At 41.1% G+C, this 16,536-nt stretch overlaps 1 protein-coding gene across 2 annotated transcripts in view; it reads left to right on the forward strand.

Annotated features, from left to right (window-relative positions):
* The window catches only part of agbl4 (AGBL carboxypeptidase 4), a 366,309-nt gene that overhangs the window by 281,146 nt on the left and 68,627 nt on the right, over positions 1-16,536 (forward strand). For both annotated transcript variants that reach the window (XM_046390770.1, XM_046390771.1), the window contains exon 9: positions 6,387-6,426. In XM_046390770.1, coding sequence (XP_046246726.1) covers positions 6,387-6,426 — 40 coding nt within the window. The remainder of the gene's footprint in view (positions 1-6,386; positions 6,427-16,536) is intronic.

Here is a 16,536-nt window from a genome sequence, read left to right on the forward strand (position 1 = left end):
GGTGGTGGCGTTTATATCTGCAGAGTCCGTGACCTCTGCCTGTATAGTCTTATTTTCCAAATATTTTTGCTGTGTTAGGGATGTTTTGGGCCGTGTAGTGTGTAATGTGTAGCCCCCAGCCAATAACAACAAAGAGAGTGTGAATTTGCGATCTATAAAACACAGCAACCAGGTTACATCCCTGTCTCCATCCCTCTGTTGGTCTGTCATGGATGTACAGGGAAGGGATGGACATTTTAAGTAATTTCCATTTTTGAGTAAAATCCAACATTAAGATTACACACAAGCAACTATGGGTTAGAGTTAGTGACACATCTTAAACACCACTGTCAGGAGTAATATATATCCTGTCAGCACAGGGTGCCTGAGTAGTCTATACTTTTAGAGGAAGAATACTGACAGCCAAATCAAGTACTTGAGCTTATCCCTAGTATCGAGAGCTACAGAATATAGCATATTATTTGTCTGATTCACTGCTGTGTTTTTGATAATGCTGTTCCCACACTCATTCACTCTCATGATCTCTCTCTATTCCATTCAGAGGCTTACTTTGATTTTGGTGTGTTTACAAACAACAACTGGCAAAATCTGCACCGTATATCTTTAATACCCAGGTCTAATGTTTGTTGCACTAATTTTTTACATATATCTATTAAAAAAATCAATTGTCAGTCTTGAACTACTACATTTTGCAGTTTTAGAAAGCCCTATATCCTGAACACCTGTATTCCCCTGATTTTATGATGTACTTGATCTTCGTCGGCTAGACAGCCACGCCCAAATATAACCTAAACCCCTCATCCCATTAGCTCATTCTTACCTCACCTCCCGTCTGTGTTACCAAGGGACGATGACTAAGATGCAGTTAGACACAGTGACTGGGGTGCTACAGATGGATCTAGGCAGTGTGTGTGTGTGTGTGTGTGTGTGTGTGTGTTTGTGGAGGGGTTTTTGCTGTGTGTGCATACATAGAAGTGAAAGTAGTGACTCAGATGAGATTCCAGATGAAGTAGACTACAGAGATGAGAGGTCTAGAGGAAGATGGAAAATGACTCAGGCTGTTGACGCCGATTCTCTCAATCCCATCAACCACCAGCCCTTGCCCTGACGCTGGATATATGATAGGGGGATGTTTATGTCTGTGAGTGTGTTTATGATTCACTGGGGACAGCAGTGGGACTGGGTCCAGATGCTTGTCTCCTGTATGTGATTTTATCAAGAAAACAGGAAGGTAAAACCAGATCACACCACGCAGCAATAGCTAATGCATTTAGCCAATAGCCTGTCATGTCATTGCTGCCAGTAACCTAACATACTAACGTAAGCAATGTTCATTGAATGAAGCAAATACCAACTGACTCTGCTGCTACCCTCAAATCTACATGTTCAGTGTCTCATTGTTTTTCAGTTAGTTGTTGTGGTTTTTCGATTGCAACTTCAGTGTTTTGGTTCACTCTCACTGCTCTCACAATGTGTTCAGCAGCAGGCAGCGGTTTTCACCGAAAAGCTCTAAGAACCACCTGCCCATCACCAAACAGCAGACAGACACAACTAATGATAGCTGGTGACCATTGTTGAACACTGAGTAGCTAAAGAGCCAGATGCTTCCCACAGGAGTTGGTGGAGGGCAAAACAGAGCCAAAAGAAAAAAATATTGGACTGACTTTTGTTTGTGGCCAAGCACATTATTTCAAACAAATGCTAATTTTGCTAATGTTCAGCTCTGAAAATAAGCACCTCTTTGTGAACAAGTATGCACAAGGTATAAGTCAGTGCTGTGTTTACAGCTTATTTGCGCTTCCATCAAGGGAGGAAATTAGTTTCTCTGTTACATTCAGTGTATATTTGTATTATATCATGGTAATATCGGTCAGTTCTATTAATGTAGATTAACTTAATAACTATAATAAAACATTGCTACCACTATAAAAGTACATTGTCTGGAAATACACCCCCCCCCCCCCACACACACACACACAAAAAAAAAAAAAAGCACACAACTATGTTTGCCTGTTAATGGAGGTTCATTTTGATGGTATTTCCATCCCGTAACTACATCAAATTCTTTCTTAAAAAAATTAAATCTGTGCACGTATTTGGATGGTGGCTGTGGCAGTGTAATTTAGCCATATTGGCTTTAAATTAATTTGAAATGAGCTACAAAATGATGGTTTGGATTTTAGTTACCAACCCCTCCCCTCCCTGATGGCTCCTCTGCCTCTTCTCTCCTTCCACATCCTCACTCTCTTTTCTCTATGATAACAATCAGCAAATATGAAAAGTAAATTCTGGAGGAAATGTTGGCAAATGGGTTTTGGGTAGATTGTGCATGAATATTTAATTTAGTCATAAAGTAGGGTTTAGTACATTAATGGCTTTTCCACTTTTCCCCCACCCCCATCCCACCCAGATTAGTATGGTGGAACAGTCTGCTATCTGCTCTGCTGATTGGTTCTGTTAATGACTGTATTTATACTGATTAGAACATTATAGATTTCTTCAGCAGTGCGGGGGTTGTCACACTCATATTAGAAGACTATTTATTAAATAAGATTTTTTTTTTTAATAATATTCAAGAGAGACTAATACAAACTAATAACAAGACATTTATAGATAAAAGGAGCAGTTTGTCTTTTAGTCATAGTATCATTTTACATTGGTTGGAAGTCTTTGCAACTTGCATCTTTTCACTTATGGAGGTAAAGAATGAACTTCATCATTATCTGTACTCATAAACCATCCAGGAATAGAAGCCCTGATGTGGGCCTCTTCGGCAGTTTAACTGCCTAGAAAAATAAAACTTAATTATGTTCTCATAACACTGTAGCTATTTTAAGATGATTCGGGACTCCAGTCCCTTGGTCCATATCAGTATTGTTTACTGTGCTGCAGGCCACAGAGACCCAGTTTCCACGCTGGCTGGCTAGACTGTCATGACAGCTGGAGTGGCCGTCACCTCTGGCTCCCAACTGCTTCCTTGTTTTTTGACCTGTTAACACTTTTAACTGGCAGGTTCAGTCTAGATTCACCTGTGGTAAACATCTGTGTACCTGAGCCAGGCAGGTTTTTGCACATAATGATTTAACCTTCTTGGAGTTCTATACGAATGTGGCCTACTGCATCAGGTCAGTCCAATTAGTAACTGTTAAGCTGTCAAGCATTTAAAAAAAGTATTTTTTGCAGCAATCAAATGTCAAAAGATTTCAGATGTCATTTTATTTGCCTGGGTAGTTAACTCCTCCAGCCTGGAAATGAATGAAATTGATAATCAGTCAATCGATCAATTATTTAGTCAGTAATAAATAGTCACTGCAGTTGTGTCATTATGGCAGTGAGAGGGCTGTGGCCAGCCACTGCTGAGGCTGGCTTCAACCAGGGTGTGATCCCTCAGCTCTTGGCTGTGTTTGATAAAGATTAATTCAATCCTATTTTCTGCCCTGAAATGCTTTTGCTAATGTAATTCTCTCTGTGTCAGATTCCCCGCTCTCTCTCTTTGTGTGTATGTCTGCCTCTCTCTCCCTCCTAAGAAACACTAAGCACCTTATCCATGTTAAGGACTAACAAAAGCCGCAGGAAGAGTGAGCAGTGGTAGTGTGTTGTAATTCTCTACCACAGATTCATTATCTGCGTATAAGTACTGGCAGGCTGAACGCCACTCACACTTTTCATCTGCTGGTTACAGATTGTGTGTGTGTGTGTGTGTGTGCGCGCACGTATCTGTTTGTATATATACAGATAAATGACTTGTGAGGATTTTGAGAATAGATTTCAAAATACCATCAGGTTCAGAAGTTCCTCTGTATGCTCTGTGCATATGTGTGTTTTTCCTAATCAGCTGTCGCTCATATTCACACCATATTTTCAAATCAGTTTATCATAGTTTCACTTGCAGAGAACCAGAGAGCCAGTAGAGGGTGCTACACAGTCCAAAAGATAATTTATTCAAGTTCTGTTAATGTAGACTTTCCAGAATGTGTGGACAGGACAGATCTGCATTTGTTTTTATTGCTTACTATTTGTTATTATCAGATAATATGGTAGATTTCATTAATGTATTATACAATATCATTAGCAAGGAAAAGGAAATTACACAGAAAGAGACAAAAAGTGGACACATTAAAACAAAATCTGAACAAAGACATTAATGGGAGACTTTAAAACCAAATAATGGCAATGACTGAATAATAATAAATACTTGTCAAAAAGCAAAATGAAAAGGGATTAGTTAGTTAGCGCTGTACAGAATACAGAACACATGTAGTACATTTCTTCTATACAGAAACATATGCAATATAGTATTTTGAGGTGTAGTTAAGGGCTCTAATTAAGGCTTTGTCTGCAGTACAGCAGCAGCTAGAAGAACCAGAGGTGTGACTGTTTCTCTGATGTTATTGATTCCTGCTGCGGCACCAGATCCGACTGACTGTAAAGAGTGAACGATCTCCACAGGTTGTAGAAGCTGAGTGTGTGTGATGTGTGATTTGGAGGTTTTGGGTGGAGGTTATGTGTGTGTGTGTGTGTGTGTGTGTAAAGTGTGTATGTGTAGTGAGGGGGCTTTATGATCTCAGCTTGCTCTCTCATTGCTCTGTGTCTCATGTTGTCACAGTGACCTCTACTGCTTACATGGTCACCCACCCCAGCTTGCATACCTCCTCCACCACACACAGTGCACCAGTGGCATGCCTTTACTGGTAACATATGACCAACCATGCTGACCTATTTTACTCAAGGCACAATGAGCAAATTAAACCTCTTAAAAGAAGGTAAAAAGTAAAATTTCCTTTTTGGCTCCTCTATGCTGAAATGACCTTCCCTCAGTCACAGCACAAATATCACTTGCCATTTTCAGTACTTGACTGAAGTGTCAACTCTCCTCAAAAGCCTCTCACAACACACAAATGCAGTATGTCTGTTTGTATGTCTCATTAGCCTTTAGCTTTATTCTCATCCCATGCTCATTGCTCTGGCAGATACTTAAGTCTTTTAGTCTACTAACCAAAACATGTAAGTACATTTTTAAAAAATACAAAAGTTGTGGTATATTTAAATTTAAATTAAATAAGCAAATCAATGTAAACACATGGAAATGTAAATAAATGACTTCTACTGCTTTTAAATAATGCCTTGTTATTATGTTCTCTTTAATAAAAATACCTTTAAAGGAACACCCATTAATTCTACATGTCAGTGAGTTTATAGTGCCTGATCCAGTGGAGCTGGACCCATACTAGGGTCTAAATGTCAGGATATACTGGCCTTAACTGCCTGGATTTTGGCCATTCTTTTTTTAAAAAAGAAAGTCTCTCACCTTTCATTGCTTTCGTCCCATATTTGTGTTGATTTCCTGTATGTTTTGTAGTTTTCCCCAAACTATCAAAAACATGTGCACATTCATGTAGGTCAATTCTCCCTTAGCTGCCCAGGGATCCTAAAATTTAGGTTGGGTAAAAGGTAGAAAATGATTTTTTCTGTGCCGTGGACAATAAACTTGATTTGAGTTTATGTTGTAGAAAAAACTGTCAGAGCACTTTGACTTTTAATGTTGCAAGGTTTGTAAGTCTTTACTACTAATACTAGAGTGTTGGTGTACTTGTATTTGAAGTTATTCTAGCTTTGCACTCGGTGGACCGATTCCACTCATATTGTATATTATAATTCACTCTGAGTAAAAGCATCTGCTAAATACTAAAATAAGTGTTTAGTAGCCTATCAGAGAGTTCCACTCCAGGCAGCGCTGTATGTGAGGAGAGAAGGAGCGTGGTGAGAGTCCCTTTGCTTATCCCTCTCAGCAACTGGTTAGGATGGTGCTTGAATATTAATGCAGTCTGGTCTTAAAAGCTGGCTTTGGCTGTGACCTAGCTATACTGTGGCTTCCTCACGCACACACACACACACACACACACACACACATACACGCAGACCCTTCATCCTCTACTAGAATGTGAAGATCTCTTCTTTCCTGAGGGACTGGTAGATGAGGAGGGCTGAGGTGTTGATTACTGTAGTGCTCAACCTAAGTGTGTGTCTTTAAGTGTGTGTGTGTCTGTCTGTCTTTCTGTCTGTATAGAAAGGCAGCAGGTTAAAGACAGGGGAAGCCAGCTAGCACCTACTCAGGACTCCTTCTTAGCTGCTGGAGACATGAAGTGTAAAATTGCACGCTCTTTCCAACGCACTCCATCAAAATCCATGATGTGTGTCTCTCTCTCTCTCTCTCATACACACACACACACACTTACAGTTTGGGAAACTACTTGCAATTAGGCAAACTCATTGGTTCTTTACATTGGATGTTAAAAAATCCTAGAACTACCCTAAAGAATGTGCAGTTCAGTTACTTGAAAGAAGTAACTAAATTTGTCTAACTTTCTTTTCTCTTTTTCTTCCAGCAACAACGGCGCTTGGACCTGTTAACCATCACCAACTCTGGTATGTCCTTGTCATCCACGGTGTGATGCTCCCACAGTAAGCTCAGTATCAGTGTACATTTCATGTTTTTAATTTGGGATTATACAGATTTGACAGGAATGTGCCAGAAAGGCACCCAGTATATTTTGCTCTATGTTTAGATATGCACACACACACACACACACACACTCACGGGCTGCTGGTCAGTTAGTTTAACAGCACTATGTCTGTTAAGGAATGCTGTCTTAGGATGTCATGTATTAAATTTCAAAGAACTATTGCCCTGAAGGTTTTATAATGAGATAACATGGAAGTCAGGAATTTCAGTTGGAGTCCATAAGTCATCTCAAGCATATTGTCAGCATGAGGGATGTGTTTATGTCCCTCTGTGTGTTTATGTTGTCAGAGCAGGTTTTATAGAGCATATAGGAGACACTGCACTCATTTTGGATTGGTAATTGGATTGGAGTTTAGATACCTAACAGTAATTGTCGACTGTAAAAATACTAAATGCTAAAAGTTAGAAGACTTAAACTTTTCCATCTGTGGTTTACATTTTTACTAATGTCACTCCTAACATGAGATTTGTTGACGTTTTGACACATACATTCATTATCACATTCAGATCGTATTTTGTCTCATTAAATCATATTGAGGAAGACAAGCCAGTACATGTTTTGAATTCAGTATGATATTATTTACTTATTCTCTGATGTAGCAGCCTTTGTGATCACAGTCTGTGTGTGTATTCGTTTACATATGACTGAACGAATTGTGTGACTGTATGTGCATGTACGTCTCATGTTAGCACAATTTGCATGGTGTTACGTGTTTACAGGCTTTCACATCTCAGTGTTATGAAACACACCCTTTCAGGATTTGCTGCTTGTGATAGTAAATGAAACACGTTTCTGTTTTGGACTGCTGGCTGAGAACACCTTAAGGTCGTCATTTGAGCTCTGGGAAATTGTGACTGGACTGGTTTGTTTGAAACTGAATAGTGTCCAATATGACCCCACACTCATAGCATAGACATGCATATGGCACTCCATGTTGGACTGATTTGGAAACAGGTAACAGAGTAGTTGCAATGAGAGAAATCTCTTCTTACTGTAGAGAGGCAGCTGTGAGACCGAGGGATCCGCTGAGATGGAAAGCAAGGAGAAATTCGACAAATGGGGGTGGAGAAACAGATGGTTACGGCAAGGAGGATACAGATACCCATATGTCTGAAGTATCTGGATGATCTAATATGCTTTGATTAGAATAATGCATATGTGAGGCTCATGGAGACCAGGTTAATTTAGCAGGTTTACATTGCAGCTGTTCCTCGGGTCCTCGGGTCCTGAGGCAAGATTCTCCCCAGGCCTTCACAGTTTGACAGAGGGCAACCAGAGAGAGAGAGGAAGGGCTGGGAAGAAGGAAGAGAGACTGTGGAAAAGACTTCACAGCACCACCTTTTATCGTCAATTTGGAAAGACAAAGAGGGAGGGATTAGATTGTCATATAAAGTCATGTGATAACATGCATGTATGTATACAACTAACTGCAACTAAACTCTTCTCAGTTAATTACCTCCCTCTTTTGTCACAGGAAATCATTTTCCTGCATTTAACCTTCCTCAAGGTCTGTGTAGAATCTCGATTTTTGTCTAGTGTGTGAATTACTAACAAAAACAATTACATTTAAAATATATCTTATACAAAAAGAAAGAGAAACGTTAGCTTTGAAAAGCTGCTATACCAATTTTTTTTTTTCCACATTTCGTCCTTTCTTTTTTGTTGATTAGCCAAACTTCAGCACTCCATGGTAACAACCTGTTAACTACTAAGCAATTTCTACAAAGCTTTACTAAGTTAATAGTAAAATGACCTGTCAAAATCATACTTTAACAGTCACTATGACATCCCCTTGAATTAACCTTTCTCATCTTCCATTTTAGATGAGCTCACAGTATTCCAGTAGACACAGTAGAACTGCCCTCCCCCAAGATCTAGTCTACACTCATGGAGCGGCCCTGGATACAAAGTCCTAGGCCCTAGACTGAAAAAGCTTTCAATTATTCTCACTGAAAGGTTTCTTCCTCTGACCAGTGTAGAGCTCAGTGTGCTGTGTAAATTACTGCAGGTCATTATTCAGGCTGTTGTTATGTGTGGCCTTGAAGGGAAGTCTATTATATTCTTAACTTGGCAGACATATTTTATCCTGCCCTGCTGCTTATTGCTATTCACAGTAGGTGAGCGGACATGTTCACACACACACGCACACTCACGGTGCACACGGTGAAGGTTATTATGATGGCTGTATGAAGAGCAGGTGAGGCTTTCAGATGAATGACTCTGATAGGGAAACGCAGGCAGGACACCCTCTCCTTCTCCCTGCAGATTAAAGGAGTTTCCGCTCCTACGCTCCCATTCTCCTTGTCATCCTCTCGCCTTCCTCTTTCTCTCTCTGTTGTCAGTGCTTCCTCCCCTGCTCGTTTGACTTAGCATCTCTTGTTATCCGCTGCTATTTATTGGTGATCTTATTTTACCATATTGCCTTTGTCCTCTTGTTTCTGCCCTTTTTTCATGTTGTATAATTCCTCCATTCATCCGCCCTTCATTCACCCCTCTTCGTCTTGTCTTTCTAGCATATACAGCAGCAGGAATCACAGGGTGGGAACAATCTAATAGGCTCAAGTGGCTTCATAACGCCCCGCGTGTGAGAGAGAAAGAGATCTGATAAGGATTCTGCCCTCTGTTGGCCTCTGTCTCTAATGGTGTTCATTAGCTACTCTGAAGAATGGCTCACACTGACACACGTATCCACACACGTAACTGAGTGTGTATGTACTTTGCATTCAGTGTAGCCCTCATATACACACAGTGGAGGAGAAAAAAAAAACAATAAAAAAAACACACAGTATCTCTTTAGTCTCTCTGTTTTCACACGCACGCTCACTCCCACACACAGACCCACTCAAACCTCACTCGGCCCTCTTTAATTGGACACTTGAGCAGCGCACGGCTGCATCTGGCTCCTGTTGAACACAGCCTGACATTTCAGACTGCTGACCTTTCCAGCCCCGCCACAACTAAATAATGATTAGTCCTGGCAACTGTTCCACCACAGCAGCAGCCAGGTACGCACACATGCACACGAGCATGTACGGATACCGCATACACACACACACACACACACACACACACAGGTGCAAACTGCACAAAACAGAACAACAAAAACACCTGCACAGAAGGCTTTGTCTTTTCACGGTGAGAAAATGGGGTGCAGACATTGATTTGAGAGGCCATTGTCATTCTTTTAGCTTATCGATTAAGGTGTCCTTTTCCATATCTGCCGTCAGCAACCCAATAATGTGTTGTTCTAAATTAACTCTGCCTCTGTTTAGTTTCTCCTGTCCCCTTTATGCGCTCTCAGCATTACAGTGGAAAAAAGGTCAATCATATTCATGAGATCTGGGCAGATTTGAGTGTGTGTGTGCGCACAGCGTGTGTGTGTGTGTCACATGCCACGAAGCAGCATGGAGATAATAGGCAGTTCTCAGATCTCTCCTCTCACTTTCTTCTTTTTTTCTGCTCTATCACTTCTCTCTTTGTATCTTCATTTCCCTGCTGTTTCTGTCAGAACAGAATAGAAATGTTCTTCATTAGAGCCTCTCTTTATACAGATGTTCTTTGTGTTTCCTGCTTTGCTCTCCCCAGACAATACCGCTGTACATATCTCCGAGGTCAGAGGTCACGTTTTGTACAGCCAGTTACTCCTATTCAAACACTGTGTCTGAATCTTTCATTGCATGAAGTTGTACTGTGGAAATTGAAGTATGTAAGTTAAGCATGTGAGAGGCAAGAGTATATGCCCAATGTGAACGAAATTATTAACTACGGGCCATTTTAGCCTCATTGTTTCCATGGAAACAACCTGGTCAGGGCAGAATTTTAAATAAAATCAGATCACGTAGTCAAATTTGAATTTCACTGTATATTTCGAGAGTCCAGTGAGGTATTCAGATGATACTTACGGTATATAGTACATAGAATGCATAAACAATTCGAGGACAGCAAAATTGTAGTTTCTAAAATACCTTCCCAGATCGCTGTGCTTGTGCACCAGCATGCATTAAAAACTGAAATACAAGTAAATTCTTGTTGGTGATGCATTGAGTTTTGTTACTATCACAAGTAGGTTTACTTACATGTCACAGTAACTTATTCACACAATCAGAGAAGTGATAGAATAAATATAATCAGTTTGAATAAATGTGCAGGTGTAATCCCTCACCAGGTAGCAAATGTGTTTACCAGCTCCAAAATGACCCACAGACATGGTTTGATGATCAGGTCATACCTAATATTCTTAAAAGAGGCTACAGCTGATGAATAAATTGGCGAAACAAATATTTCTCATCTATTTCAAAGCTTTCAGCACTACAATAAACATCAAAATGAGGGTTTCTTACTGGGATGGCACTTAAAGTTGCTCAAATTGCCAGGAGGAGCAACAGTTAATAAAACAAACACACCATTAGGAAAATAAGGAGCCGTGAAAATTACTTTGGCTGTTCATAGTCAGTTATTACAGAAAGCTCAGCCATCGGCAACAGGTTTGTTGTCTGCCTACCAAACTTATGGTCAACTAAAACTAAACAAACACTAGCCTCATTAACTGAAAAAAGTAAACTTAATGGGGAGAAAAAAACACTGATGTATAATTACCTTTTTTTGTATGCAAAAAGCAAGCACATTTTTTAGTAGAATTAAGTTTTAGACTCCCATGAGCTTTTCTTTCTGTCTAAGGAAGTGCCAGTATTACAGCGCATCCTCCATTTGCATAACACGTGTCAGAAAATAGGGATTACCTCGAACTAAATTGTCTGCAGTGTGAACGTGGGGTCAACAGAGTTTTCTCTAATTTACACAATGCACCAGCTTGGCCTTCTCTCAGCCATTTAATAGCTTCCATTTCTTCAGATGAAAGCCTCTGGGCAGCCATCCAAATAATATAGTGATATAAGTATTTATGTCTTTGTTGTGGCTGTGCTGTTGTTTTGACTATGATGTATTTTTCTTGGTCCTCTTGCAAATTGCACTCATGGAGTTCTGTCATATTGGTGTAGAAACAGCCCCCCTTTTAAATCCTATGAAATGCTTCGTAAAACACAGGGAGAATATTTAAGTCTTTGTGGTGGTAGCATTACTGCTTGACTTTGAAGAAAACACTTTTGTGGCAGAACATTAATCTTTCTTTCTTTATTCTTGCAGATAAATGAAAATTTAACCTCTCATGTGTGCCAGTTCCTTTTTTGTTCAGCTGTACAGACTTTCATCAGCCGATCTCTATCTGCCTAATAAGTCCTTCCCTTGAGTTAGGCTGAAGCTTAAGAAACCTGCATTCATTCATTAAGATCTCATGTCACCCTCATTAACTCACATTTTTCTGTAAACACAAATCTCAGAGTTAAACATCAACGATCTGGCTTACAAAATAGTTGCAGGTGTGTGCACTAATTTTTAGCACCTTTTAGCCATGTTAAGGGTCTTTGAAATAGTAACTTTGACCTTGTCAGTCCTTTTTAAAATAAAAACGCACATTTTTGTCCCTCCAACCAGACATCCTCTAATTATTGAAAATAGAACAGATGACTTAGAGACCATAAGTTTTAGTCAGTCAAGGTTTCAGAGTTCTTGCGTAGTCCTTAATATACTGAACAAGCTTGAGCTGTTCTTTTACATCCTCCAAAACCCTAACACCCCGTGCTTTTGGAGACAGTGTTTCTGACCAGCCTGTGCTGAGCCAGGGAAGGTGGAGAGACAGATCTGCAACAACCTGTAAGCAACCTCCTGCTTAATATCCAGGCCTGTGGTACATACCTGAACTGATAGAAATCTCTAGGTGGCTCAGTCACTGCGTGGTTGGCTGGCTTTCATGCTGGAGAACTGCAGAGATTTGTTTTTAGGGGAGGACAAGACTTTGCACCTTGAGGGAGGGAGGGATAGAAGAAAAAGAAGAAGAGGAGAGAAGAAAACAGAGAAGAAAATACTACTATCAGGCTTTTGTGTAAATGAGCAGCTGTGAAAACAACACTTCCTATTATTGCCCTAATTATATCCTTTCTCTGTGAATTTGCATATTTTATCTCCCTCGTCTTCATTATGGGGGATGATGCTTCCATTTTGATGTGGTTAAAAAAAACACATAAAACAAACAAAGAAGGAGATGAAGGACTGGAGGGAGGAAGGGAGAGGGGTGCGTTGGCCGCTTCATATTGAGTATTTTCTGGTTGATTTTGTTGAAGGCTTCTCAGCAGCGAAGCTAAATAAGCAGCAGCATGCTAATGAATGGAGAACGAGTGTGATAATTTACCAGACAAAGAATGAGAGATAGGAACCAGGAGGAAAGGGGAGGGGTGGTAAGGGGCAGCACAATATTGAAAATATTTGGAAAATATTTGTCATCAAACAATTATTTAAAATGTGTCTCTGTCCATACGTCTGAAGGTTCTTTTTTGTTGAGCCTGTATTGCTAATGCTCAGAGTAAATATTCCCTGTGTCGCAAATACGGTAATTTCACGCACTGTACACACAGTCAACCATGTGTTTCATGTTTTTGCATGCAGAAAAAGAGAGAGAGAGATACGAAGAGAGAGAGTGCTAAACTCAGAGGACAGTAAATGACAACAGAGAAGCGTAGACTCTGTCTTTCCTCTTTCTAAAAGGGCGACGTGACGGCGGCAGTAAACAGGCTGTGGGCTCTGAGATTATTTCTTTGTCACCGGCAGAGCCACCAGTGTTGCTGAGCACTGCTGTGGAGCAAATCCTCCTAGAGAGGACTGATTGGATTTTTGTTCCAGGGAGCCTTTTGTGTTAGCAGCATAGGGACTAGATAATAGAGGTTGATGCCACTCTGTCTCTGTGTTATGGCTGCTGGATTGAGTTTTTGGACTCCTTGTGTGTGTGTGTGTGTGTGTGTGTGTGTGTGTGTGTGTGTGTGTGTGTGTGTGGAGCCAGGACATTGTCTCTCTAAACAACCACTATATCGCTGTTATTCACAACCTATTGCGTCCTCTTTGCTCTAGAGCCCACAGGATGCTATCAGAGCATGTGGGGGGGGCTACCAGTATGCTTACCTGCTGTTATTAATAGTAAGGCTTTACTGCTGAGATAACTTGTTAGTATGATAACCCATCACTCTGCGTAATTAAGAATTTTCTGTGCAGGTGTATGTACATTGCCAGGAGATACTTGCTGCAAATGGTCAAGGTCATTAGCAGCCTTTTCTCAGTCTCTGTCAGATCCACATGTGAAGCATGTGTGTTAGTAACGAACTGTATGTGCAAGTGAAAAAAAAATGTATAAATTATTGATTTCTGCAAGGAAATTCTCCTTTTAATTGCCTGCTTTCACTGGCAGGTCAGCCATAAGGTTCAGATACAGAGCGGCAGTCTGTCCCTGTTCTCCAGGAAACTGCAACACAGCAGCAAGTTTGAATCCGAGGCCTTTAAATTCAGGAAATTCCCCTACTCATTACACCACTCTGCCATCCTGTGTGTGAGTGGGCGACCTCTATTGAAGAAAAAGGTAGGATACTTTCACAGGCCAATCATAGTTAACAAGTTAGTTAGAGCAGACATGCAACAATGAGGACAGCCAGCAAGTGAGTTTTCAAGAAATATAGCCCTTGAGGATGATGGTAGATTCGTGGGTGTCCTTTGTACCTGTCTCTCCATCACAGAAGCTCAGTCACATGGTTTTGACTGTTTTCTCGCCCGTCTGGATTGGAGAAGACATGCATGACATGTGACATACTTTTTCATTGCCATGGTTCGCATTTCCAGACTTAACACATTGTGTGTCTTTACCTTCTTTTCTTTCTTTTACATGTTGAGTGCCTCAGTACAATTGGCCAGATTGACCCTGACGGATAAGCGGTATAGAAAATAGATGGATGGACGGACCTGAGTGGACACGATTGTTATTTTGCCAAAGATTTCAATAGAAACACAGAAAAATGTGTTCGTATTTTGTTCACTTGAGTTTAAATTTGCTCACTAAAATGAAAAGCAGACTCAATAAAAATATGAAATAGATGAGGATGCAAGGAGAAAAAGGCTCAGTGGCATAAACAAATTTTATTTACTTTGGAGACTCACAGCACTTTCAACAGAAATTAAAACAAAAGTAATAAAAGAGCAGCAAGTAATGGTAGAAGAAATGAACTAATAAAACAAATGCTGGGTTTTGATGTGCTTTTTTCAGACACAGCAGCTGTGCAAACACTCTGTATTAAGCTCCAAATCAATCTTAACCTCCTCCAAGTGTACAGTAAGCTGCAGGAATGATTCTGTGCAGGGATTTGAGATCCGTGACCTTGCCTGTCCTTGACTAGTGTGTTGGGATGTGTGGGTGGAGATCTGTGTCCAACCAATTGGTGGTTAAGTAAAAACTGCTACTTGTCAAAGCACTTTGCCCCTCAACATGTAGCACCCCACCCCCCACCCCACTCCTCTGACCCAGCACTCTGACCCACCACTACAGGTCCCTCCATCCCCTAGCGAGGACCGATCGGCTGGTTGGTCTGGGTTTTATCTGCTATTATCTGTCAGATGATACACACCTGTGAGCCTGGCTGCCCCTCTGCATGACGGGCGTTTGCGGTCGGTCGTCCAATCCCAGTGACTCCCTGCTGTCAACCACAGCAGCAATGAGAAGTTCTCTGGCTGCCTCCGTCTCTGTATGACAGCTGCCCTGGAGGAGACGGTAAGAGAAGGAAAAGAGGGGAGAAATACCATTAAGATGAGCTGTATTCCCACAGACCAAAGCCTGCCCACCAGCCATGTGCTGCGGCTCACCTGGCTGCCAGATAAGTGGAGATTAGAGGAGAGGAGATGGTGGAAAAGGTATTAGAGGCATAAGAAAAATTCTCTCTGAATCCTGGGGACAGCCTTGATACTTTTAGGATTTCTTGTGTCGTGTCTGACATTTGATGTTGACGCAGAAAGGGCACAGAGACAGACGATCCATGCTACGCTTACACAGATGGGGGATTCTTCGTGCTTTTATATATTTTTGCTTGTTTGTTCCCTGTAGTCTATTCTTCAACTTGCCGTTGCCACTATATGAATTACATTTTTCTACGTTCCCTGTCTAGTTAGCGGAGAATAACAGTCTGGTGACACTGGCAAGATCAATACAGGGCCGCAGTAGGAGGTGGAGCGGCCATAATGAACTGAATTGACTGGTGCTGAAATATGATGAGTATTTCTCTGGTGGTCATTATGTTCCTTATGAAGAAGATCAATGTCTCCTGGGTGGATCACTGAGTATACACAGTATGAGAGCAGGGCCAGCACTGATACTATTCTAAATACTTAATGAAGGATTTATTCACAGTAAGGCTTGCCTCTGTGTGTGTGTGTGTGTGTGTGCTCCATGTCTGTCTTTCGTTCTCCCGTCTCTCTTCTTCAGTGAAAGGTCTGTTTTCAGGCCCTGTAGCATTCGTAACTGAGGTGCTTGTATGAGGCTGTGCTGTTCATTTCATGGGCTATCACTTTTTAAATTGGTGAATGCCTTCTTCATGGTTGATTAGTAATTCATGCGGAGTTAATTAAGAGGCATAATAAGCGAAAGACTGGTTAGATGCCTCCAACAAAAATAGAAAAATGGTTTTTACCCCAGACTGTAAACAGTTGTGATTGATCGTGGTAGTGCGTGGTCCATAAAAGATTTTTACGCTTCTCTGAATCCGTCATCTTGGAACCAGACCCCCATTTCTTCATTTTGCTTGGTGCTTTCCTGATCTTAGAACATCTTTCCAGAAAGTTGCCTTAATGATCCCTCCATCCCGGCTGTCTAATTCCTGGCATCATCATTTTGCTGGGTTTGTTGTCTGTATGCTGCTGCTCAGGCTAGCGCCCACCCCTGCCAACCGTCATCTCACACACACAGACACACACACCTGTACCAACATCTGTCCATCCCACAGATTGGCACAGGTGCTGCCTTTAGATTGCCTGTCTACGTGCCGTAAAGTTAATGCACACACCCCCATAGACATTTTTCACCTAAATTTCAAGACACCCTCCCTTGCTGTCTTTTCCTCTCTGTATTTGTCTGTCACACATATTTACACAC

Source organism: Scatophagus argus, chromosome 6 (genome assembly GCF_020382885.2).
Source record: "Scatophagus argus isolate fScaArg1 chromosome 6, fScaArg1.pri, whole genome shotgun sequence".
In the NCBI taxonomy this organism is placed as follows: Eukaryota; Metazoa; Chordata; class Actinopteri; family Scatophagidae; genus Scatophagus; species Scatophagus argus.